The 24,509-nt window shown below is 34.5% G+C and overlaps 1 protein-coding gene across 12 annotated transcripts in view; it reads left to right on the top strand.

The window, feature by feature from the left end:
• The window catches only part of HEATR5A (HEAT repeat containing 5A), a 112,156-nt gene that overhangs the window by 38,020 nt on the left and 49,627 nt on the right, over positions 1-24,509 (top strand). For all 12 annotated transcript variants that reach the window (XR_013385950.1, XM_077908944.1, XM_077908950.1 and 9 more), the window contains 8 exons: positions 3,871-4,023; positions 4,975-5,074; positions 8,126-8,235; positions 13,128-13,291; positions 13,411-13,586; positions 18,829-18,934; positions 19,818-20,008; positions 24,194-24,353. Coding sequence is in view for 11 of the 12 variants with exons in the window: in XM_077908944.1 (XP_077765070.1) it covers positions 3,871-4,023; positions 4,975-5,074; positions 8,126-8,235; positions 13,128-13,291; positions 13,411-13,586; positions 18,829-18,934; positions 19,818-20,008; positions 24,194-24,353 (1,160 nt within the window). In the remaining variant the exon portion in view is untranslated. The remainder of the gene's footprint in view (positions 1-3,870; positions 4,024-4,974; positions 5,075-8,125; positions 8,236-13,127; positions 13,292-13,410; positions 13,587-18,828; positions 18,935-19,817; positions 20,009-24,193; positions 24,354-24,509) is intronic.

Genomic DNA, 24,509 nt, shown 5'->3' with positions numbered 1-24,509 from the left:
TTTTGTGATACGTGAGAAATATATGAAAGTCAGTTTTCAGTGTGCATAAAGTTTTATTAGAACACAACCGTTATCACTCATTTATATATTGTCTGTGGCCTTTAAGGACTACAATAGCTGACCTAAGTCATTGCAAGAGACCGAATGGCTTTCAAAGCCAAAAATGTTTATTGTCTAACCCTTTATAAAAAATTTGTACCCTGACCTAGGTCATCGTTTCACGAAGTGTTGGGAATAATGTGGCCAAGCCTTTAGTTGCTTTTGGCTGGATGTTTCATGTCTGTCATATTGATGATATTGCTTAATTATAGGAGAACATAAACTACTTAATAAATGCAGTATTCAAATAATGAAATTTTTCAGAACAAAGTAATTCTATCGGAAGAAGGCTACAGGAGATCCCTTCTCTTTTAAAGAAAGAGATTGGGGGCACTTGGGTGCCTCAGTGGGTTAAGCATCTGAATTTGGCTCAGGTCATGATCTCAGGGTCCTGGGATCAAGTCCTGCATCAGGCTCTCTACTCACTGGGGAGTCTTCTCCCTTTCCCCTCTACCTTTCCCCTTCCCCCCATGCACGTGCTCTCTCTCTCTCCCTCTCAAATAAATAAAAATCTTAAAAAAAAAAAAAAAGATTAGTACTCCATTTTATTGTATATTCCTAATTAACGTACAAAAAAGGATTAAAACTTTAATGTTTTGGGGTGGGTGGGTGGCTCATTCAGTTAAGCATCTGACAATCTTGGTTTGACTCAGGTCATGATCCAGGGTCCTAAGATTTAGCAATGTGTTGGCTCTGTGCTCAGTGTGGAGTCTGCTAATCCCTCTCCCTCTGCTTTTTCCCCCTCTTGCTCTCTCTCTCTCTCTGGAATATTTACTTAAATAGAATCCTTTTTTAAAAATTAATGTTTTCCAATTACTTTGTTTTCTTGGGCTTTATTTTCTTGTCTTGTGCATTATTATTTCCCTTTATTATCAAATTTTAGAATATGTTGCTAGTAACCTAGCAACTTTCAAAGAGCCTCATTTGAGATTTTTGCTCTTAAGTATCATTGTGAACTCATAGATTTTTACACATTCATGTGTTTCAGTCCACCAGTCATTATTCCTTTTGATCCTCAAGTTGTCTCATAAGTGGAAGCCCCTTCATGCTGGTTCATGTATCCTTTTAACATGAACCTAGTATTCTTTAATAACCTGTTAATTTTTGACATCATAAGATGTCCCAGCTTTTACATTTTCTGCCCCAGACTTGTAACAAGACATTTTCTGAGGAGTCCTGATTCTTTTTTTGGGAAATGATATGTAGGTGACAGTCCAAGTGCCTCATTAGTTTTTGCCTTACAGTTTTAACACCTTTTTTGCATTTTCAGCATTTCCTTTACTATTTGCAGTTTCCATCATTTTAAATATATTCACTATTCTGAACTAATGCAGACTCAAATCCATTCCTCAGATGTGAGCTGCAATATTTTTTAATGTTTTTATGCCACACTTTGTACTTTATCCAATACCACCTGAGACAACTTTAATTTACCTATAGATATCTACCTGTCTTACATGTCTGTGGATGGCTCATAATGTGTGTGGTTTCTGATAGGTATATTGTTCTTGGTGTGAATAAACTTACTCTTGTGTTTGTGTTTTAACTTTGTAATTATTATACACTCATTTATACTTGTTAGTTCATATATGTCTCTGAAATGACATTCCCTTGATACCTTTGTAGGAAAGAATTACTACACTGTTTACTATTAAATTAGTGAAATATCTTAAGGGTTTAATGGCAGTTATTTATGAAACTTAACCATGGATATTCAGTGACTCTACACATTTTTATCTGACAAAATTTTTCTTTAAGAATTTCCTCTGACAGCCCAATATATATGAATGTGTGTGTAAATGCACACATGCACACACACACAAGCCTTAGAGTCACTTTTTTTTTTTTTATTTTTTAAGATTTTGCTTATTTATTTGAGAAAGAGAACATGAGCATTGGGGAGGGATAGAGGAAGAAGCAGACTCCCTGCTGAGCAGGGAGCCCGATATGGGAGCCTGATATGGGACTTGATCCCAGGACCTTGGGATCATGACCTGAACCAAAGGTAGACACTTAACCAGTGGAGGCACCCAGGCACCCAACAGTGAGTTACTCTTTTTTTATTATTTTTCGGTGAGTTACTCTTAATGGCCTTATTCTGATTTCCTTATTTTATTACAATTCTAGGGGTTTATTAAAATATTTGTCCATTTGAGAGACAGAGAGCTCAAGCACATGTGTGAGTTGGAGAAGCAGCAGGAGGAGAGAACCTTCAAACAGACTGTAGAGCGCAGAGCCAAATGTAGGGTTTAATCCCACCACCCTAAAATCATGACCTGAGCTGAAACCAAGAATCTGATGCTCAACCGTCTGAGCCATTGAGGCGCCCCTGGGGTTTTCTTTTGGTATTACTTCATCAAAGGAAGTAGGAAGTAGTGAGCGAAAGAGTGTTGAATTGCCTTTATGTTGAATTAACACTATAGGCGTTAGCATATGACCTCTTTCTAAAAAGTACGCCAGAAGAAAAATGGAGAAATTAATTCTATTTTAATCTACTATAAATTACATGCATAAAAAAAGATTTGTTTGCAATTGCCCTTTCATTTTGCCATTAGCTCATCTTCTTGTACGTAGGGCAAATTTTGAATGATAATTGCATGTCAAACACTGATATATAAACTCTCATAAACCCCAGAAAGGATCTAAAGAGGTAAATGCAATTATTGTCTCCATTTATAGATGAGGAAATTAAGGCACAAAAAGGTTAGGTAACTTACCCAAGTTTACACAGCTAGTAAGTGGGTGGACCAGAGTTTTAACCTAGGTGGTCTTCTTCCAGAGGCCAGTGCAGTTAGTTCTATGCTATACTGTCTTACTGCGGAAGAAAACCATACAGTTAGCACAACATGGGAATTAGAAGTAAAGAGTACTTACAGGAGGATTTTAAAATAACCCAGACTTGTAAAGAAGTTACAAGTTTTTGGGAGAAAAGCTGTGAGTTTTTTACACTTTCTAGTTTTTCTTTTTTCTTTTTTTTTTTTTAAGATTTTATTTATTCATGAGAGACACAGAGAAAGAGGCAGAGACACAGGCAGAGGGAGAAGCAGGCTCCATGCAGGGAGCCCGATGTGGGACTTGATCCCAGGTCTCCAGGATCACACCCCAGGTCGCAGGCGGCACCAAACCGCTGCGCCACCGGGGCTGCCCGTTTTTCTTTTTTCTTAACTGATAGTGCTATCAAATAAAATGCTATCTATCCTTGTACATTGCCTTTACCAGGTTTGTGGATTCATGATCCATTAGTTCATAAATGTTACTGACCTGAAGTCTTAAAAAAAATTCCAATCAGATATATCACATCTGATTTTTTTCCTGGAAAAAGTTGCAATCAAAAGTTAGCATTACTTCCAGTATACAATGTTATTTGTCACCAAAAACAGTGGTGCCTTGGATTTACATGATACGGTATAGTTTTTCAGAGTACTCTAAAGTATGCTCTTTCCTTTGGCCCTGACAAACCCTTGGAGACAATGCAAGTGGTGCTAGCTTCATTTTATAGATAAGAGAAACTGAATCTCCAGGTCACAGCCCTAGTGGAAGAGCCGACCCTAGAACTCTTTACTGTTAGTTCCTTATTTTTCCTCTGCGTACTCCACAGTGCCTTCAGATAACAGTTCATTCAGTAGTGGTACATTTATTAAAAACAGAAGGTAAAAAAAATGCCAAATTGGAATAGTGGATTAAAATGTTTAAGAGGGAAGTTTCTGTTTATTGAGTTTTAAAGAGTAACATTTTGGGTTCTTTTTAAGTAACAAGTTGAATAAATTATAGGTCCTGCAGTTGTCAGTCATCACCTTGCTCGACTTCTGCTATTGTGGAAGTGTGTCTTTCCAGTGTCTCCTAAAGATCTAGAAACAGAAAAGAGCCGAGGAGATTCATTTACCTGGCAGGTAACCTTGGAAGGACGAGCTGGTGCGCTCTGTGGTAGGTAAAGTTTAGTCTTTTTTCTCTCTTCACTTTGGCTTTTTCCCATTCTTTAACTTTCCCCATATTTATATCTTTAATGGTGAAAATATCTACTTATGGTGATTTTTGTAATTGAACATAATTAGTGATTATAGCAGATATGTGATAAAAGGAATTTTAGAATTTGGATCTGTAGGATAATGCACATTTTCTTGGATGTAATCTAGTTAGAACTGTCAAGATTGCTTTGTCTTTAGTAGGCATTCATTCCTCTTTTTAGAAATACTAGGTTTAGATTTAATTAGCATTGATTAAATATGGTTCCCATTTAGTTTTTTTATATGAAAGTTATACCCTTCTATGGTATATGAACCATTAAAAAATAGTATCTACCATGAATATTGAACTAAGGAAGGTAGTATTTCTGGAAAGACATGGAAACATTGATTTTGGTTTTATTTGTTTATTCATGGCATTTTTACTCTTAAAAAAAGTAAAACAATTTTGAAATTAATCTTGAAACTCAGTCTAACTTTAAAATATTCATTTTATTCTATATATGAAATAACTCCTATGAAAATGTATGTATTTCAGGTAGCATCTATAAGAAACTAACAATGCTGGCTAAACTGTTACCATAGTTCTGCAGAATTAGTATAGAATTGGCAATCTTGAGGTTCTAAGCTAATTTATTATTCTACTTGTGAGCTCAGAAGTTGAGTAAAACTTCAGAAAAATAACATTTTGTTAACTTGGTTGTTCTCTTTTAGTGATTCTAGAAACTTTTTTTAGCTTAACTAGAGGTAAAAGACACTAGCTTCCTTTTCATGCTAGAGTTTCAGGAATTTTTTTTTTTTTTTTAGCACATTTCTTTATTCCTCTAATAAAAATTCAAATGCTGTACCATAATTGATTGCTTTTTCTCATGGCTCATTACATTCTGCTGAGTAAGTCTGTTCTGTTTTTCAGCTGTCAAGAGTTTTGTTTCCCACTGTGGTGACCTTCTTACTGAGGAAGTAATTCAACGTCTTCTTCCACCACTTCCTTGTGCTGTGGATTTGCTAACTCAGTAAGGATGTCTACTTAGATTTTTAAAAATGTTTAATAGTAATCAGTTATCCTCTGAATATGTAGTATCTGTTTAATACATTAATAATATTAGGCCAAGTTTCTATGATTGGTGAATGATTTTTCTTTTGCAGTGGAAGGCAAACATTTAGTTACACAATTTTTTTTTTAGGCTAGGAACTTGGAAGAAAAATACATATTAAAAGGGGAGGAAAGTTACTTGGTGGATATTGTATCTTCCAAATAGTCAGATTTAACCAAGAGATTAAATATTAAACCTCTTAACCTTTTCAGGTATGCATTTTATTGGTTTGTTAGTGCTATTCTGTGTTCATAAGAACCAGATGCTTGTTAACAATTTAAATTTTTTGTTGTTTTTATTTTTCACAAATTTGACTTTTATGATAAGAAAACATAGAGAAAATACAATATATGTCATGAGCACTTGTAATTTCCAAGTTAATATAATGTATAGTTTTTAAAAAGTATTTAATGATATAAAATTTAGTGTATTACCAAAAAATAAATCTAACATATGGCTTATAAACATAATAATAAAATGAACACCTGTGAATCCAACACAACTAGAGCAGGGGTTAGCCACTGTTTGCTGTAAAGGGCTAGATTGTGAATATTGTAGGCTTTGTAGGCCATACAGTCTGTTGCATCTACTCAACTCTGGTAGCTCAAAAGCAGTCATAGATAATTTATAAATAAGTGAATGTCACTATGTTCCAGTAAAACTTGATTTACAAAAATAGGCATTGGGCCAGATTTAGCTACTCTTAACTAGAACATTAACAATAGTATTTAAGTTATCTGTGAGTTCCTTTCACATATCATTCTTTCCACTTATAGGTGATGACTCTTCTGAATTTTATAGTTGTCATTCTCTTGCGTTTTTAAAAAGCTCCTCACGTGTATGTTTCCCTAAACAGCGCATTGTTTAGTTTTGCTTGGTTTTGATCAGGCAAATGGTGTATTATTTCTGAGACTTACTTTTTTTTACCCATCATTGTTTGTTAACTATCTGTAAGTTTGTTCATTGATTTTGGTTGCTATATAATATTTAATTGGGTGTGTATATAGCAACTTATGTCAGTGAAATATCTAAATATATATTTTCCAAAATTCTAGTATATTTTTGTCAATACTTTTTTTGTCAATACTTTTTTTTAAAAGATTTATTTATTTATTTACTTATGATAGAGAGAGAGAGAGAGAGAGGCAGAGACACAGGAGGAGGGAGAAGCAGGCTCCATGCCGGGAGCCCGATATAGGACTCGATCCTGGGACTCCAGGATGGTGCCCTGGGCCAAAGGCAGGCGCTAAACTGCTGAGCCACCCAGGGATCCCCATTTTTGTCAATACTTTATGTGACTACCCTTTGATCCTTCTTCACTAACAATTAGACATCATTCCTAGCCCATCCAGTAGGTATAAATTGATATCTCATCATGATTTTAATTTATATACTGATTCTTGATTATTTGACATTTTATATATTTATTATTCCTCAATATTTCCCCTTCTAAGAATTCCCTATTCGTGCATGTCTTTACTTATTTTTAGGTAAAATAGTTTTTTGAATTAACAGGAATTCTTAACTTAATATCAGATTTATCAGTCCTGTATTTTTTGTTTAGTATTTTCTGTGTTTGGTTTAAAAAATCTTTCTTCAGGGATCCCTGGGTGGCTCAGTGGTTTGGCATCTGCCTTTGGCCCAGGGCGCGATCCTGGAATCCCAGGATCGAGTCTCGTGTCGGGCTCCCGGCATGGAGCCTGCTTCTCCCTCTGCCTGTGTCTCTGCCTCTCTCTCTCTCTCTCTCTCTCTCTCTGTCTCTCATGAATAAATAAAATCTAAATAAATTAAAAAATAAAAATATAGTGACCAAACCAAAAAAAAAAAAGGAAAAAAATACAGTGACAACTCAAAAATTAACTAATTTCTTCTAGAAACCAGAAAGAGCAAGTATTAATTTCCCAGAAAATACAAATGAATAAACATTACCAGACTTTCTTAAAGTACCTGGAAACTTCATGCTATGATAATTTAGTGGATTTATTCCTGACACACTGAAAGTAATTCCGTTATATTTCTGTATTGCTAAAAAGATGGAGACCATACTCCAACTGGTAACATGGAACCTTCAAAGAGCAGTAGTAATCCTTTAATAAATATTTGTTAGACGAGTGAGCATCAGTAAAATGATGCCTTCATACCAGTAGTGGTAATGAACAGAAAATTAAAAAGTACATGAAAGTGAAGGAGATAAGAGATTTTGTGATTGAAACTTTTAGGGAATCATTGGCTTGACTTATGCTTTATTAAAAGAGAATTTGTTTCATGATCTTTGCATGTTTTGACGCTCTTTTTTTCCTTTTTGGTGATGGCATTCCAGATCAAGTTTCAAAGAAAAACTTGGATTTTTTACCTGCATATTTATGTTTCCTGTTTGTTTTTTTCCATATGATTCCTTTTCTACATAAGGATTTCCTTTTCTTCCATTTTTTACAAATGCCAATTTGTAAATTGTGGAATTTTATTTTATTTTATTTATTTATTTATTTATTATGATAGTCACAGAGAGAGAGAGAGGCAGAGACACAGGCAGAGGGAGAAGCAGGCTCCATGCACCGGGAGCCTGATGTGGGATTCGATCCCGGGTCTCCAGGATCACGCCCTGGGCCAAAGGCAGGCGCCAAACCGCTGCGCCACCCAGGGATCCCTGTAAATTGTGGAATTTGGTAAGAGTTTGTTTTTAGACAAAGTACTGATGGCCTTAGAGATCTAAAGCTGAATTAAATAGTTCTGTTGTACGAAGTGTGATAGAAAACGTAGTTGAATAATTTCCATGTGTGACACTTATAATACCTCTTATAACTTATCATTACATTATTTTTTTAAAAAGGTAAAAAGAAAAAAGAAAAAACATAAAAAGAGCACTATTGTTTACTAATAATATGTATAACTTTTATATTTATATGTCAATCTATTTTGTATTTGTATGTTATATATCTTATGTACTTATACTTTTTCTTTTATATTAAGGCTTTCTTCAGTACTAAAAACATACGGAAGCACTTTGAAAATGCCATCAGTAGTTTATAGACAAAGGCTTTATGAATTACTGATTTTATTACCTCCTGAAACCTATGAAGGTATGTGCTTTAAACCAAAATGTTTTACTGTTTGGCTGGAAAGTAATACCCAAATGAATGGTATGGTGTTTATTTAGTACCTTTTTTCTAGGAGGTATAGTGAGTTCAATCTCAACCATTGTGTTCACCATTATATAGTAAGGAAAGTAAATTTTTTTAAAAACCTACTTTTTAACTTTCTCCTCTGGGGAATAAAAGTCCCTAGTTCCACCCTGTGGAAGAAAATAAGTCACAAAGATTGGTCTTGATTCTACTCTAGGGTTTGGTACAGAATATATAATGTAGGCCTATTAGATATTGACCCCTAGCTTCCTTCTACAGTGATTATCTACTGTACACATTCTCTTCCACTATTGTATTCTTCACTGTGCCCAGACAGAAGTTTAATACTGAACTACCAAGGTATAATTGATTTTATAAGTTTAGAGTAAAAAAATAAAATAAAAAAAATAAGTTTAGAGTATAGGTTTTGCCTTTATTGGGTTTAGATATGACCTTAGATTAATGGTATACTATGACTGGTAATATAAACTTGCCCCTGTTTTAAAATTAGTTCTAAAAACTTTATTGTAAATTTAAAACACAGTTTTAAGAAAATACATTGCTAAAAAAAAAAAAAAAAAAAAAAAGAAAATACATTGCTACTGTTGAATTGCTCAAAATGCTTGTTTTAGGAGATGAAAGTTATAAATGGACTCCATTGGGAACTTGATTTTTTTTAATCTTAATAGTTTTTAGCCAGCCATATTAAGTTGATAATTACTTCAAAACTACTTCTTGTAAAAACACATTTATTGGCTTCTTATCCTATTCTGCAGATAAGTGCAATATAATATATACTATATTAATTCAGAATATTAACCTGTGGCCTTTATTATAATGTGAGTAGTATTGTTCCCACTGCCTTTCTTCCTGGTTCACAAATGTGCCTATCAAAATATTTGATGTAAAGTAATCATTTAGGATAAGAAGAAGAACTGTAAAAAATGGGAAATTGTCATTTCTCAGGAATTGTATCAAAAGAACCATTTCTGTATGAGAGGTACTGTGGTAGAAATTGTGTATATTATCATCTCATTTATCTTAGGACAATACAGTAATCTGGTTATATTTTCCTTATTTGACAGATAAGGTATAGAGAAGTTATATAAACCAACTTAGAAACTATGTGCTGTAAATAGTGGAATCAAGATTATAGATCTGCTTCATGCTATGCTACATACCTATTTATAAGTAACCTAGAAGAGATTTAACGAACAGTCAAGACTTAGTGATAGGTCTGTCTCCTTGTATACTGTCTCTTAGTATATAAGAGCTACCTGCTAGATATAAAAGCTCTTGAGATAATTTCTGTGTTCCATACCTCAGGTAGCTGTCTGGTTCTGGCAAAAACAATTCCCTTTAGACATTTATATCATTTTTACCATATTTTGGAGTTTATTTTCAAACTACAGATAAAAAAATTAATTTCTTTTAAAGTCTTCATTAAACATCTAAGAATACCAGAATGTCAACCTAAAATATATATCTTCTAATAAATGATAATATAAATCTGCCCTTAAAAGATTTAAAGAAAAAAACAAAGTTTTGTATTTTTTTCTCAGAATTGAGAATACAGTCAGAAGTCCTAAAGGAATAATGAATATACACGTGTATGAATTTTTTTTTAAGGACTTTATTTAATTCTTCATGAGAGACACAGAAAGAGAAGCAGAGACATAGGCAGGGGGAGAAGCAGGCTCCCTCCAGGGAACCTGATGTGGGACTCAATCCCAGGACCCTGGGATCATGCGCCGAGCTGAAGGCAGATGCTCAACCACTGAGCCACCCAGGCATCCCATGAATATATAGATTTTAAATCAGTTCCAGAATATTCACTGGGAGACAAAGTTAGGAATTATTATAAACTTCTTGAGAAACAGAATCTATGTTTACCTTTACCCTCTTTATCTTCTTCAAGGATATCTATTTTTTAATATGATTAAAGAAGAAATTAGTTTTAGAAAAAGAAAATATGGAGGTATTAATAGTTTCATGTTTCAACCAAAAATAATTTGCCATATCTTGGCTATCTTTTTTCATTTTTAAAACTATAGAAATAAAATTAAGGATTTTTTTTCCTTAAGGATTTTTTTCAAATGGTAGTCTATATAATAGATTTATGTATATGGAGCGTAACAGTAAGAACTTTACCATTAAAATATCAGTTGAAATTTAAAATAATGGTTCATCATACAATAATAATGTATAGTAATTTCTAAATCTTTTAACACAAAAGGAAATAGGTCGTTAAAGTTATACATCTCACTAACTCAAAAATATGGTTAACAAAACGGAAATTAAAGTTCTGATGATACTGCTTGGTACAGTGGTTTGTCAAAAAGTAAGTTTACAAGACAGTAAAAAATTGCTTTGTTGCATACGACGTATTTAATAACTTAAATGACTTTGTGGTCATCCTGCAGATGCAGAATTTTTTTGTTTGTTTGTTTTTTCAGATGCAGAATATTTTCATGAGTGACTTAGTTTCCCAAAATTTGTGGAATAAAAATTGGGTTCTTAGTTTTTATTTCCTGTTTTAGTTTTGTTATGGGCTAGTGTTTTAATATTCTCCACACTGGAAGTTGTTCCTCATTAGCAATAGAAGGTCAATGATGTACTTCTACAAAAACATATTTGCAGGGGTGCTTCGGTGCCTCAGTCTGTTAAACATCTGACTCCTGATTTTGGTTTGGGTCATGATTTGGAGATGGTGGGATCAGGCCCCTCATATGACTCTAAGCTTGGTGTGGAGACTGCTTGTCCAACTCCCCCTGCTTCTTGTGCTCTCTCTCTCAAAAAAATAAAAAAAAAATTTTAAATAAATAAATAAAAATAAAAAATGGAAAAAAGCACATATTTGCTTTTTTTTTTTTTAAGATTTTATTTATTTATTCTTGAGAGACACAGAGAGAGAGAGAGGCAGAGACACAGGCAGAGGGAGAAGCAAGCTCCATGCAGGGAGCCCAACACGGGACTCGATTCCCAGTCTCCAGGATCACGCCCTGGGACGAAGAGGTGGTGCTAAACCGAAGAGGTGGTGCTAAACCACTGAGCCACCCAGGCTGCCCCAACCTATTTGCATTTTAAAAGGAATCATTCTTAAGTGTACTTTGTTCAAGGATTTTTATGAGCAGTCACTTTAAGTGAGAAATAGAGAGAGGGGCACCTGACTGGCTCAGTCCTTGAAGCATGTGACTCTTGATCTCAGAATTCTAAGACTGAGTTCCACATTGTGCATTGAGATTACTTAAAAGATTTTAAATCTTAATAAAATAAGGGATGTCTGGGTAGCTCAGTTGATTGAGTGCCCAGCTCTTGATTTTGACTTAGGTCATGATCTCAGGGTGGTTGGATTGAGCCCCACATAAGGCTCCATGCTAAGTGGAGAGTTTGTTGGTGATTCTCTCTCCCCACCCCCTGCCTTACACTCTCTCCCTCTCCCTCTAAAATAAAAATCTTTAAAAAAAAATAAAATGAATGAGAAATAGAGAAACAATTTCCACACTTAGTGGTAAATATCTTTGAAATGGCAATTAGGTCAATGTGATAATGAACCAGTTTTTGAAAATGTGTATATATAAGAGAACAACCATAAGCTGCTTCATGCCTTGTTTTTGTTTTTAAAGAGTTGGAGGAGGGGTAGCAGGAGGGAGAGAGAGAATCTTAAAGCAGGCTCTATACCTAGCCCAACTCTGAGCCCAAGACTGGGCTCAGTCTCCCAATCCTGAGATCATGACCTGAGCTGAAAACAAGAGTTGGTCAGTTAACCAACTGAGCCTTCCGGGTGCCCTGCGCTGGCCCCTCCATGTCTTATAGAAGATTGCAGTGCTGTCTATGAACTAGGTTAGCCCCTGAAACACAAATAAAATGGATCCTCTCTGGATCCAGTTTCCATGTTATTTATTTACAAAAAATATATAGACAATAGAAAAATTAAACTGCACTAGGGCATAAATTCATAAAAATTAAGATTGTAGAAACTTCTACAGAGCAAATAATCTCATTTTTTCAAATAAATTACACAGGGAAAAGTAGAGGGAAGAACTGTAGATTGAATGAGACTTAAGATACATCAACTAGTTACAAAATGTAGACTTAGATCTTGATTCAAATAAAAGCAAACAAAAACACATTTACAAGAATTGAAAATTTGAACACTGAATAAGGTATTTGATGTTTAGTGTTTTTTAAAACATATTATAATAGAAATGTGTAAAATGTCCTTAGCTTTCAGTAATACAACAAGGAAATATTTGTAGATGAAAATTTTCTGCCTTCTAGGGTTTACTTCAGAATAATATGGGAGGTGGTGAGATGGTGGATGGAGGTAGAGTGAAACAAAATTTATCCAGCTGGTCAAGATATATGACACTCAATCATATGCTGAGGTGGTGGGGAGTTAGGGTATGATAATACTATTATGTCTACTTGTGTATATGTTTGAAATTTTCCATAATAAAAAAACATGCTGAATGTTTATAAATTATTATTAGGCAATGGGTTTTTAAAACAAATATAATTTATCTGCTTTTGTATTCATCTTTTTTATTGTTTTTGTCCTTCATGTCATTTTATTTAAAATGCTGGTAGTATTTATTCAGTATCATAAGGTATATACACATGTACTTTGAGATGTCTTTTCGGTATCTGTTCCTAGTCTTGTGACCAGTAGCACCAGTTGAACCATTTGTTTGTAGTGTATTTTTCAAGGATGAGATATATAATATTTGACTGTAATAAAGTTAGTTGATGTGTAGATTAAAAGTCTGCCTGGGTTTTCTTTAACCCTGTATTCTAGACAGTTAACTGCTTTTACTAATTGCTAATTGCTATTTTCTGTAACTCAACAGAAAACTTCTGTGCTATCCTCAAAGAGCTGGCTGCTGACTTGACTGCCTCTGATATACAGGTGGCAGCATCTGCATTTTTACTTCCACCCCTCTGTCATCAGGATGATCTTGTGATATTAAGTCCTTTGCTACAAGAAACTGATCATAGATTTATTGAAGAACAGGTATAGTCTTTTTTTTTTTTTTTTTTGGTATAGTCATTTTTCAATAACTCATGGGTTGACTCATTCTGTAAACAGTCATTTTAATACTTTATATATATGTATTTTTTTGTTTGTTTTAGCTCCTGCTTGGTAATGGTATTGCTTGTGGAAGTTTGGAGTATGACCCTTATTCTATTTATGAGAAAGATGTAGAGGGAGATTCAGTGCCTAAACCCCTGTCTCCAGTACTTTCAGTTATTAGCTCTGCAGTCAAGCTCTTTGGAGTTATATGTGCTCATGTGGGAGAAGCTCAAAGGTAAACCATCTTTAGTAGTTCACTTATCCTGAAATACAATATTTAAGGATGGGATTGGTTCAGTGAATGCATGATAGAAAACTGTTGCATAAGAAAAATGTCAGAAGTTCTTATTAGTGGGGTGACTGAGTGGCATAGTGAGTTAAGCATCTGACTCTTGGTTTCTCAGGTTGTTATCTCAAGGTCATTAGACTGAGCCCTGCATCAGGCTCTGCACTCAGCACAGAGTCTGCTTGAGATTCTCTCCCCTCCCCGTCTCCACTGGTGCTGCGAGTGCTTCTGTCTCTCATAAAAAGTCCTTAAAGGAGTTATAGATGACAGGTTTTAGGTGAGATAAAGGGTCTTGTTTAATTATTCACCTGGCTAATATTTAATAAGTAATTAAGTCATCAATTAAATTTGGTGATTAAACTGAAAACTGCTAGACTCTGTTGTGGATATAATACTTTATCCACAATTACCTTATCATCTAGCTGAAAATACAAATAAAAAAATCAGTGGTATCAAGAATTTTGATTTATGAGCTGTTGTTACAAAGAAGTACCCTGGTTTTCTGCTTAGATTAGGTCTCAGGAGTTTTCTTACCATCAAAGCTTTGTGGAGCCTTTAAAGATCTTTAGTTTGGTGGATTTCAAAAATTAGATTAAAATTGATTAGTCTTCGGGATGCCTGGGTGGCTCAGCAGTTTGGCATCTGCCTTTGGCTCAGGGGGGGATTGAGTCCCCCGTTGGGCTCCCTGCATGGAGCCTGCTTCTCCGTCGGCCTATGTCTCTGCCTCTCTCTCTCTGTGTCTCTCATGAATAAATAAATAAAAATTTAAAAAAATTGATTAGTCTTCAGTTTGGTAGATTTCACTCCACTCAAAGTAAACTTCAGTTTTGTTTTTTAAAAGATTTTATTTATTCATGAGAGACACAGAGAGAGAGACAGAGACTTGATCCTGGGACTCTAGGATCACGCCCTGTGCCTAAGGCAGACACTCAACCACTGAGCCACCCAGGCATCCTTAAGCTTCAGTTTTGAAATATCAAGGGTTAATAATGGCTTCTTATTGTGAGTGACAGTTTCATAATTGATAACTGAGGTAATACTTTCTTGGAGACAAAAAACACTACTCATCTAGTATTCAGGAAATTGTTTTTATGTGAGATACTAAATGCAACATGAATTTCTCCCATAGCCTATGCTGTTTAACAATTCACAAATTAGTAACTGTTCTCATTTATTCATATTCTCTCCATTCCTCCCTTCTCTGTCTCTCTCCACTTCCCCCTACATTCCCTCCACTCTCCCTTCCTTCCTGACTGCCTCTGGCATGCTAAATCAAAAATAATAACATGTATTTAGATCATTGCTTTTATATCATTTTATCTAGTTAAGTCTTCCAGACAATATCAATTAGATAGAGAATTTACCTTGGGCTCTTTTGATGAAGACTCACAAAATTTTTTTAATCTTGTCAGCCACACATTTTTGGGGGGTTTTGTTTGCTTTCTTTTTTAAAGTAAGCTGTAGGACCAATATGGGGCTTGAACTCATGACCCCCAGATCAAGAGTGCATGCTCTACCGACTATGCCAACCAGGCACACTTCAGCAACACAGTTTTGAAGCATGTCTTTGGATAGTTTACTTTTTAAGTGGATAGAAAAGTGATTAAACCTTATGTTGACTTTGTGTTGATTTAAATAGCCTCATGTTATATTATTTTAAATGATGGCAGTATTTGCTTAGTATCATAAGACACACACACACATGCTGAAATGTCTTTTCAGAGTTTAAATTTTAAAAGATGATGTTTTTCCCAAATTTATTTGTAGCCTCTAGCTCCCTGTGTATATTGTAACTAAAAGTTATGGTTATAATCTATTTAGGATAATATATGACTAAATTTATAAATGAATGCTATAGCACTAAAAGATGAGAGAACCATAGTAGTCTGGAATATTCAAAGGAGAATTGATAGAGGGGCTCTTGAATGGCTGATTCGGTTGAGTGTCCGACTGTTGGTTTCAGCTCAAGTCATGATCTCATGGGTCATGAGTTTGAGCTAATGCTCAACAGGGAATCTGCTTAAGATTCTCCCTCTCCCCTTACCCTCCCCCTGCTTATGCTTGAGTATCCTCTCTCATATAAATAAATCTTTAAGGAAAAAAAAAAGATAAAATGAGAGTGAACTAGAACATTTTATAGAGCATATAATTTAAAATAATAAATTTGGATTAATACAGCAGTAACTACAGTAATGAAACAGGGGTTTCCTTGAGGGGGAAGGATTTAAGTTAAGCGTATTCTTTATATATATATATGTTTTTTTTTTTTAAGATTTTATTTATTTATATGACAGAGAGAGAGAAAGAAAACATAAGCACGGGGAGCAGCAGGCAGAAAGAGAGGGAGAAGCAGACTCCTTGCTGAGCAGGGAACCCCACCTGGTGCTCAGTCCCAGGACCCTGGAATCATGACCTGAGTCAAAGGCAGATGCTAACCGACTGAGCCACCCAAACGCCCCTAAATTAAGCATATTCTTAATGGCTCCACTAACTCTTTTTAATAGGTCTAAGACAAAAAGTGAAAATAAAAGAAGATTCTTTTTACAAGCTTTTCCTTTTTAAAAATTGATTTTATTACTCTCTTAGAGGTTTTATTTAGGAAAATGATTTTTTACTCCTCTCTAAAATTTAATTAACTTTAAAATAAACTAAGTTTTTTTAACCTCACTTGGACTAAAGTAGCATATAGAATGAATATATATTTAAGGGAGGAGAGTTTTTATTAAAAAAATGTTGAGACGTAAAAGCAAAGCATACTATGTTTGCATTCTAACTGAATAAAAATAGCAGGCAGTACTTTGGAGATTTTTAAAGGAATTGATCTGGCAGGATCCCAGATACAGAAAGTGGATCATAAGCAGCTATCAGCAGTTTCCATTGGGTGTCATTAGAAGACCAGAGGAGAGAAACTACATAAATAGGAAAGTTAAGTTTCTAATTTCCTGTTATCCCAGGTATGATACTTGTTTAAAATGGCAGACCCTTTTTCTTTTGGCTGTGTATTTACATTTCTAGAGAAAAAAATGTTTTAACTGAAATTTCAATATTTAACAACAGCAGCTAAATATTTCAAAGCATTTTGTTGTCATTGTGGTTAGCTTTGTGTTTAAAGCAGCTTAAAAGAAACTTTTATGACATGAGATTGCCCTAAGATTAGAAATAGGTTTTTCATATTTTGTTTATGCCCTTAGATATTAAATTGTCTTTAAATCACTTGGTTTTGGGATCCCTGGGTGGCGCAGCAGTTTAGCGCCTGCCTTTGGCCCAGGGCGCGATCCTGGAGACCCGGGATCAAATCCCACATCGGGCTCCCGGTGCATGGAGCCTGCTTCTCCCTCTGCCTGTGTCTCTGCCTCTCTCTCTCTCTCTCTGACTATCATAAATAAATAAATAAAAATTAAAAATAAATAAATAAAATAAATCATTTGGTTTTCTCTATGTTGACTAAAGGATTCCAAAAGTCAGAAAACTGCATTGGGAATTTTAAAACATTAAAATGTTTAAAGTTCTAGAATGTCAAGATAATTTTATACAGAAAAGAACTATGATTGGTCTTGTGCATGTGTTGTTTGTGCTTACTTTGAAACATTTTGTACCTAAGGGCAAAGAATGAATTACTTAGTTCACCTGAAGATTGTTCTTCCCTTGAGAATACATTACAGTCACTTAGACAACTTTTTTAAAATGTAGATTCTGATATAATAGTATGGTATATGTATATATTGGGTATGGAAATTTTTAAAGACTCCTTAGGTGATTCTGACTTGTAGCTAGGGTAGATTTGCATATAGCAAATCAACGTTTTCAGATGTTATGTCTTACTGTTTATTCAGTTAAGTATATATTTCTAATTTCTGTAGACCCAAAACTTTGTTTCAGTATCTAATATCATTCCAAACTAACAATTGTATTATCAATACTACTTAAGCATACCAATTTAGTATTACTAAAAACAAGTCATCTCCATCTTCCAGAAGATTTAGAATATTTTGTGGAGATCTCTGTCAGCATTTAGGGATAAAGAGTGGAGAAAAAATAGGGGGCTCTGGCAGGTCTGGTATAGGTCAAATTCAATTACAATATAACAAAATTCTCAAGCTATAACCTTATATATTTTTAGTATTTTCAACATGACATTGTTCCACAGATAACAGATGATTAGGATATGAGTTAATAATGACATTTTAGGTTTTTAAACCTGTGAGCCTGACCATATGGTTATCCTTAATTTCTCTTTGTTGTCATGTTTACCCTACATAGTCTCTGCAGGCAGTTTGGACACAAACATGTTCTTAAAATGCCTTAAAAATGGTCTTGAAAACTGAAAAAAAAATTATGTATAATATACTTATCATGTGTATAATAATAATTAGAAGTGGCTTAAATGTTTCAAACTAGGAAGTGGGTTAAATGAAGTATTATATCGCCAAACTATATTACACTATTAGCCATTTAAAATTATTTCAGTATCATAGTTAATAAGATGGGAATAATGTTGGGAAGGAAAAAGTATTTTAACAAAGTATACAGTGTGGAACGCCTAAGTGGCTCAATCAGTTAAGCATCTGCCTTCAGCTCAGCTCATGATCCTAAGGTCCTGGAATCGAGCCCACATCAGGCTCCCTGCTCCGTGAGGAGCCTGCTTCTCCTTCTCCCTCTCTGCCTGCAACTCCCCCTGCTTGTGTTCTCTCTCTGTCAAACAAATAAATAAAATCTTTAAGAGGGAGGGAGGGAGGGAGGAAAGAAAGAAAGAGAGAGAGAGAAAGGAAAGAGAGGAAAGAAGAAAGAAAGAAAGAAAGAAAGAAAGAAAGAAAGAAAGAAAGAAAGAGAAAGAAAAGAAAAGAAAAAAAAAAAGAAGAAAGAAAGAAAGAAAATAGCTACTAAGGTAGAATTTGTCCAGGTAAATATTTATTAAGTGATTACTTCTGTGTGGGTTTTTTTCCCCACAAATAGTGCCTCTCACCCACTGTCAGAAGGACACATAATCAAACTACTTTTTTATTTTTAATATTTTCTTTTCCTAAAATGTTTTACTATGTTCAGCAGTTTATCTCATTTTAGCAGTTCCCACAAAATAATGCAACAAAACAAATTAGCTGTAGATACTCAGTAATGCCCTTTGGGTTACTTTATCTTTATTGACAAATTCTCTATCTTACTATTTGCTTTTAAATCTCGTTTCTTATTTTAGGCTTTCTATACTGGAACAGCTTTTGGACAGTATAAAGCACACAAAAGGAGCTCGTCAACAAGTAGTTCAGTTACATGTTGTTTCTTCACTCTCTAGTTTCTTGAAGGTAATTCTGTATTTTTAAAATTCAGGTATTTGCATAATTTTTTTTTTTTTAAATGTATGGCCAATTAAGTAGGTTGGAGTAAGGTGTTTTTAAAGAACTGGTGCCCTTCTTATTCTTCCCTTTTTTCTCAATCTCTTAATGAAAATGTTTCAGGATTTGTAATACCTCTTTTACTTTTTCTCCATGTAAAACTTGTTAGAAATTAAACCTAAAGTCTTGGCTTAGGACCATGCATTAACCTACTCAGCCCAATATCCTATACCAGAGATTGGCGGTCTGTGGCCTAGGGACCAAATCTTGCTTATTGTTACATTTATGGTTTATTCTCTCTAACTAAAATTTAATACACTTCATTGGTTATTTTATGGAAATTCTTATTAATGTTCTTCTGAACGTGTATATAGTATAGTAACAACTACCACACTGTTTGCCTAGAGGTTTAAAATTCTAAAGAACTTTTCTGTGAAAAATCAAATTATGTTTGGGTGTTCAGTGTTTATTCGTGTGTGTGTGTGTGTGTGTGTGTGTGTGTGTGTGTTTAAGTAGTAATCCAAATATGAATGTATTTGATTGACTAGAATATGCATTCCAAACTGGATTTGAAAATTTACTACAGTGGCACCTGAGTGGCTCAGTCTGTTAATTGTCTGACTCTTGATTTTGCCTAGGTCATGATCTCAGACTCATGAGATCAAGCCCTGCATTAGTCTCTGCACTCAGTGGGGAGTCTTCTTGAGGTTCTCTCTCTCTCTCTCCACTTCTCCCTTTGCCCCTCACCCCACTTGCACTTGCTCTCACACTCTTTCTCTAAAATATTTTTTTTTTTAAAGCAAAAGAAAATTTGCTACAGTTTTAAGTTTGGATTTTTCTTTACATATTTCAGTACTTAGCTGGCTCCAAGGGAAACTTGGGTTCAGAAGAAATGAGAAAACCTGCCCTAGCATTGGTGATGGGAGCCCTAGAAAGTCCCAACCCCCTCTTGAGATGTGCAGCTGCAGAGGCATGGGCTAGATTAGCCCAAGTGGTTAATGATGGAGCTTTTACTGCTGCATTAGCTCAAGTTAGCTTTGACAAGTAAGTGAATTTCTTATTTAATACTCAAAGACGATGTGTTAGTACTGGGTATAGCTTGTTGATTTTTTTTGGAACTAGTGAAACTTCATTCTGGGAATCAGCTCAGAAAAAAATTAATAAATGTGGATATTTTCAATTGAAGGGTCTGCTCTTCTTGAAACATAGAACAATTACTACTTTGGTTTTAGTTTTCATATAATAAGAAAAAGATATATGAGTAGTATGATTGGCTATGAGTGGAATAGACTCTGGGAGTTGTATAATGTGAAATATAGATCATAGGTAGTAATAACAATCTACTGAAAAGAGTAAAAGCTATAGGCTGTTATGATCAGAAAGCACAAACTGTATTTTCGTTTTTGCCAGCTCTATTTCAGATAGAAGGTTGCTAATAGTACCCTGCCTGCTCAATAGTATGAAGATAAATGAGATAATAAATATGAAAGTAATATGAAAGAGTAAAACAACCACAATTAAAAGTTCATGGTTTTATTAGTAATATATGTATATAAAGTTATATTTGTAGTTGTAGTAGTAGTAATAATGCAAATAGCACTTTGACTTTCCAGTCTGCTGAATATGTATGACTGATTTGGTTAAGAGCATGAATGAAGTCTGGGGGTGCCTACCTGGCTCAGTCTCAGTAGTGCATGTGACTCTTGATTTCAAGGTTGTAAATTCAAGCCCCATGTTGGGTATAGAGATTGTTAATAAATAAACTTTAAAAAAAAAGAGAGTTTGGGGATCCCTGGGTGGCTCAACTGTTTAGCACCTGCCTTCAGCCCAGGGTGTGATCCTGGAGTCCCGGGATCGAGTCCCACATCGGGCTCCTGCTTGGAGCCTGCTTCTCCCTCTGCCTGTGTATCTGCCTCTCTCTCTCTCTGTGTCTCTCATGAATAAATAAATAAAATCTTTAAAAATAAAAATAAAAAATAAAAATAAATAAAAAAAAAGAGAGTTTGAAATCTGTAGTCAGATTACTAACTTGGTTCAAATCCCATTCTTCCACTTAATAGTAGGTTATTTTCTAAGAGTTACTTTGGCTATCACTTTGTTCTCCTCATCTGTAAAAGAACTGATAATAGTATAGAATCTCAATGTGTTGGAAGGATGAAAGAACTAAATGTAAAACATTTCAATTAGCATCGAATGCATAAGAAAATTCCTCTAATACTTATTATTCTTACTATATTTAACTTTAAAATCAAAGTTCTTGAGATGAGACTGTATGGTATTAAAGTATCTCAGCAGTGTGAGTTTTTAAAATGTAAATGATGCTCTCAAAGCAGATATGGAAGGAACATACCCTAGTATTAAAGAGACTAAATATAACAAACCCACAGCTAACACACTCAGTGGTGAAACGCTAAAAGCTTTTCCTTTAAAAAAAAATAAAAAAATAAAAAAATAAAAATAAAAGCTTTTCCTTTAAGATGAGGAACAAAAAAAAGAAATCCTGCTCTCTCCACTTTTATTCACCTTGTTTTTGGAAGTCCTAGCCATGCATTTAGACAAGAAAAAGACCTAAAAGGCATCCAGATTGGAAAGGAAGAAGCAAAACTGTCACTGTTTGCAGATGACATGATACAAAACTAGAAAATCCTAAAGACTCCACCAAAAAACTTAGAATTAAATGAATTCAGTAAAGTCAGGATATGAAATTAACATACAGGAATCAATATCTATACATTAATAATAAGCTGTCAGAAAGATTAAGGAAACAATCCCAATTACTGTTGTCAATAAGAATAAAACACCTAAGAATAAATTTAACCAAGGAAGTGAACAACCACACTAAGAACATTAAGACATTGTTGAAAAAAATTGAAGATGACCCATGCTTCACAAGGATGACATGCAAATCCATGAAGCGTTCCGTTCCGTATTTTAACCAACTTAGTCACTCAGGTGCCCCAAAGTGTTCCATATTTTAATGTACACATACACACACCATGCTTATGGATTGTAAGATTTAATATTAAGATATCCATACTACCCAGAGCAATCTACAGATTCAGTATAATCCCCATCAAAATACCAAGGACATTTTTCACAGTACTAGAATGAAAAAAAATCCTGAAATTTGTATGGAACCACAAAAGATCCCAAATAGCCAAAGCAGTTTTGAGAAAGAAGAACAAAGCTGGAGAAATGGCTGTTTTCAGCATTGCTGAAAGTGATAATAATTAAAACAGTACATTACTAGCACAAAAACAAACACAGATCAGTGTGTTAGAATAGAGAGCCCAGAAATAAACCCACACATATCTAGTCAATTAATTTGGCAAAGGAATCAAGAATAAGGGGGAAAACGGGTTCCTGTCTGGCCTAGTCAGTAGAGCATGCAACTCTTGATCTTGGGGCTCTGAGTTCATGTTCCACTGTGGTCTTAGAGCTTACTTTAAAAACAAAACAATGGGGGACAGACAGTCTGTTTAATAATGGTGTTGGGAAAACAGGATAGGTACATGCAAAAGATTGAAACTGGACCACAAAAATAAATTCAGTGGGTGAAAGACTTGAAGTAACATCAGAAACCATAAAACTCCTAGACGAAGACAGACAGTAAACTCTTTGACATTGGTCCTAGCAATATTTAGTGGGAAGGAGGTCAGGTAATGGCAACAAAAGCTAAAACAAACGGAATTACATCAAACTAAAAAGCTTTTTTGTACAATGAAGGAAACCATTAACAAAACAAAAAGGCAGCCTAAAATGGTGGAAGATATTTGCAAATCATATATTTGATAAAGGGTTAATATCCAAAATATATACAGAACTTATACAACTTAATGTTAAAAACCTGATTTTTAAAAAATGGGCAGAGGATGGAATAAACATTTTTCCTAGGAAGACATATAGATAGCCAACAGGCACTTGAAGAGCTTCTCATCATTAATCATCATGGAAATGCAAAGCAAAACCACAACGAGACATCGCCTTACACTTGTCTAATTGACTAGTGTCCATAACAAGTATTGAGTAGGATGTGGAGAAAAGGGAACCTTCATACACTATGGGAATATAAATTGGTGCCATTATGGAAAGTAGTATGGTGGTTCCTCAAAAAATTAAAAATAGAAATACCATACAACCCAGCAATTCCACTTTTGGATATTTATTCAAAGGAAATGAAAACATTGATTAAAAGAGATATATGAGGGCAGCCTGGGTGGCTCAGCGGTTTAGTGCCGCCTGAGGCGTGATCCTGGAGACCTGGGATCTAGTCCCACGTCAGGCACCCTGCACGGAGCCTGATTCTCCCTCTGCCTGTGTCTCTGCCTCTCTCTCTCTCTCTCTCTCTCTCTCTCTGTGTGTGTGTCTCTCATGAGTAAATAATAAAAAAAAGAAAAATCTTTAAAAAAAATATGCACCCATGTGTTCATTGCAGTATTATTTACAATAGCCAAAATATGGAATCAACCTGCGTCTATTAATAAATCAATGGATAAAGAAGATGGTATGTGTAATATTACTCAGCCATAAAAAAAGAAGGAAATCTTGCCATTTGTGACAACATGGATGGACCTAGAAGGAATTAGGCTCAGTGAAATAAGACAGAGAAAGACAAATACCATGTGATTTCACTTACATGTAAAAAGAAATGATAAAAGAAATAAACTGTTGGTTACCAGAGAGGAGAGGAGGGTGCAAAACAGGTGAAGGGAATTAAGAGGTTCAGACTTCCAGTTAGGAAATAAATAAGTCATGGGATGTAATGTATAACATATAGAATATAGTCAATAATATTGCAGAAACTTTGTATGGTAACAGTAACTAGACTTATTGTGGAGATCATTTCATAATGGATAAAAATGTCAAAGCACTATGATGTACACCTGAAACTGATAGGATATTGTGTGTTGATGATACTTCAACTTTTGAAAAGTAACTTAACAATAAACTAATAATGCTTGTCTTACAAATTTAATGTATCTCTGAAAAAACATTGGAATTATTCATACTTAATAATGTAAAAACATTTTTATTTAAAATAACATTTTTATTTTAAATAAAAATGTTTTTCTTCTCAAGGTACCTTTCAGGTCATTCCAGAGTTTTTATTTTTATCAGTTAACAGAAAATATATTTTTGAATTTTGCAGCTATCCATACATTTTGCCTATGTGACAGTGTACATGCATTAGTTTTGTTCAGTGATTATTATTTATTTCCATAATTATAGACTGAAATCAGCAAGGGATGTGGTTACCAGAACAGGATACTCATTGGCTTTGGGATCTCTACATAGATATTTAGGAGGAATAAGTTCTTCTCAACATTTGAGTTCTTGTGTTGGAATCCTTTATACTTTGTCTCAGGACAGTACTTCTCCTGATGTGCAGGTAAATACCCCATGTGATACCTTCTTGAAATTCATGATTTGAATATAATGCAGGTTGTTTTTATATGCCATTAGTAATTTGTAAATAATCCCCCCTCAACAAATATTCAGACCATTGTTAACCTTGACTAGTTTTTGAAATTCAAATCTCAGTGTC

This window comes from Canis aureus, chromosome 9 (assembly GCF_053574225.1).
Source record: "Canis aureus isolate CA01 chromosome 9, VMU_Caureus_v.1.0, whole genome shotgun sequence".
Classification (NCBI taxonomy): Eukaryota; Metazoa; Chordata; class Mammalia; order Carnivora; family Canidae; genus Canis; species Canis aureus.
This window is presented reverse-complemented; position numbering and strand designations above follow the sequence as displayed.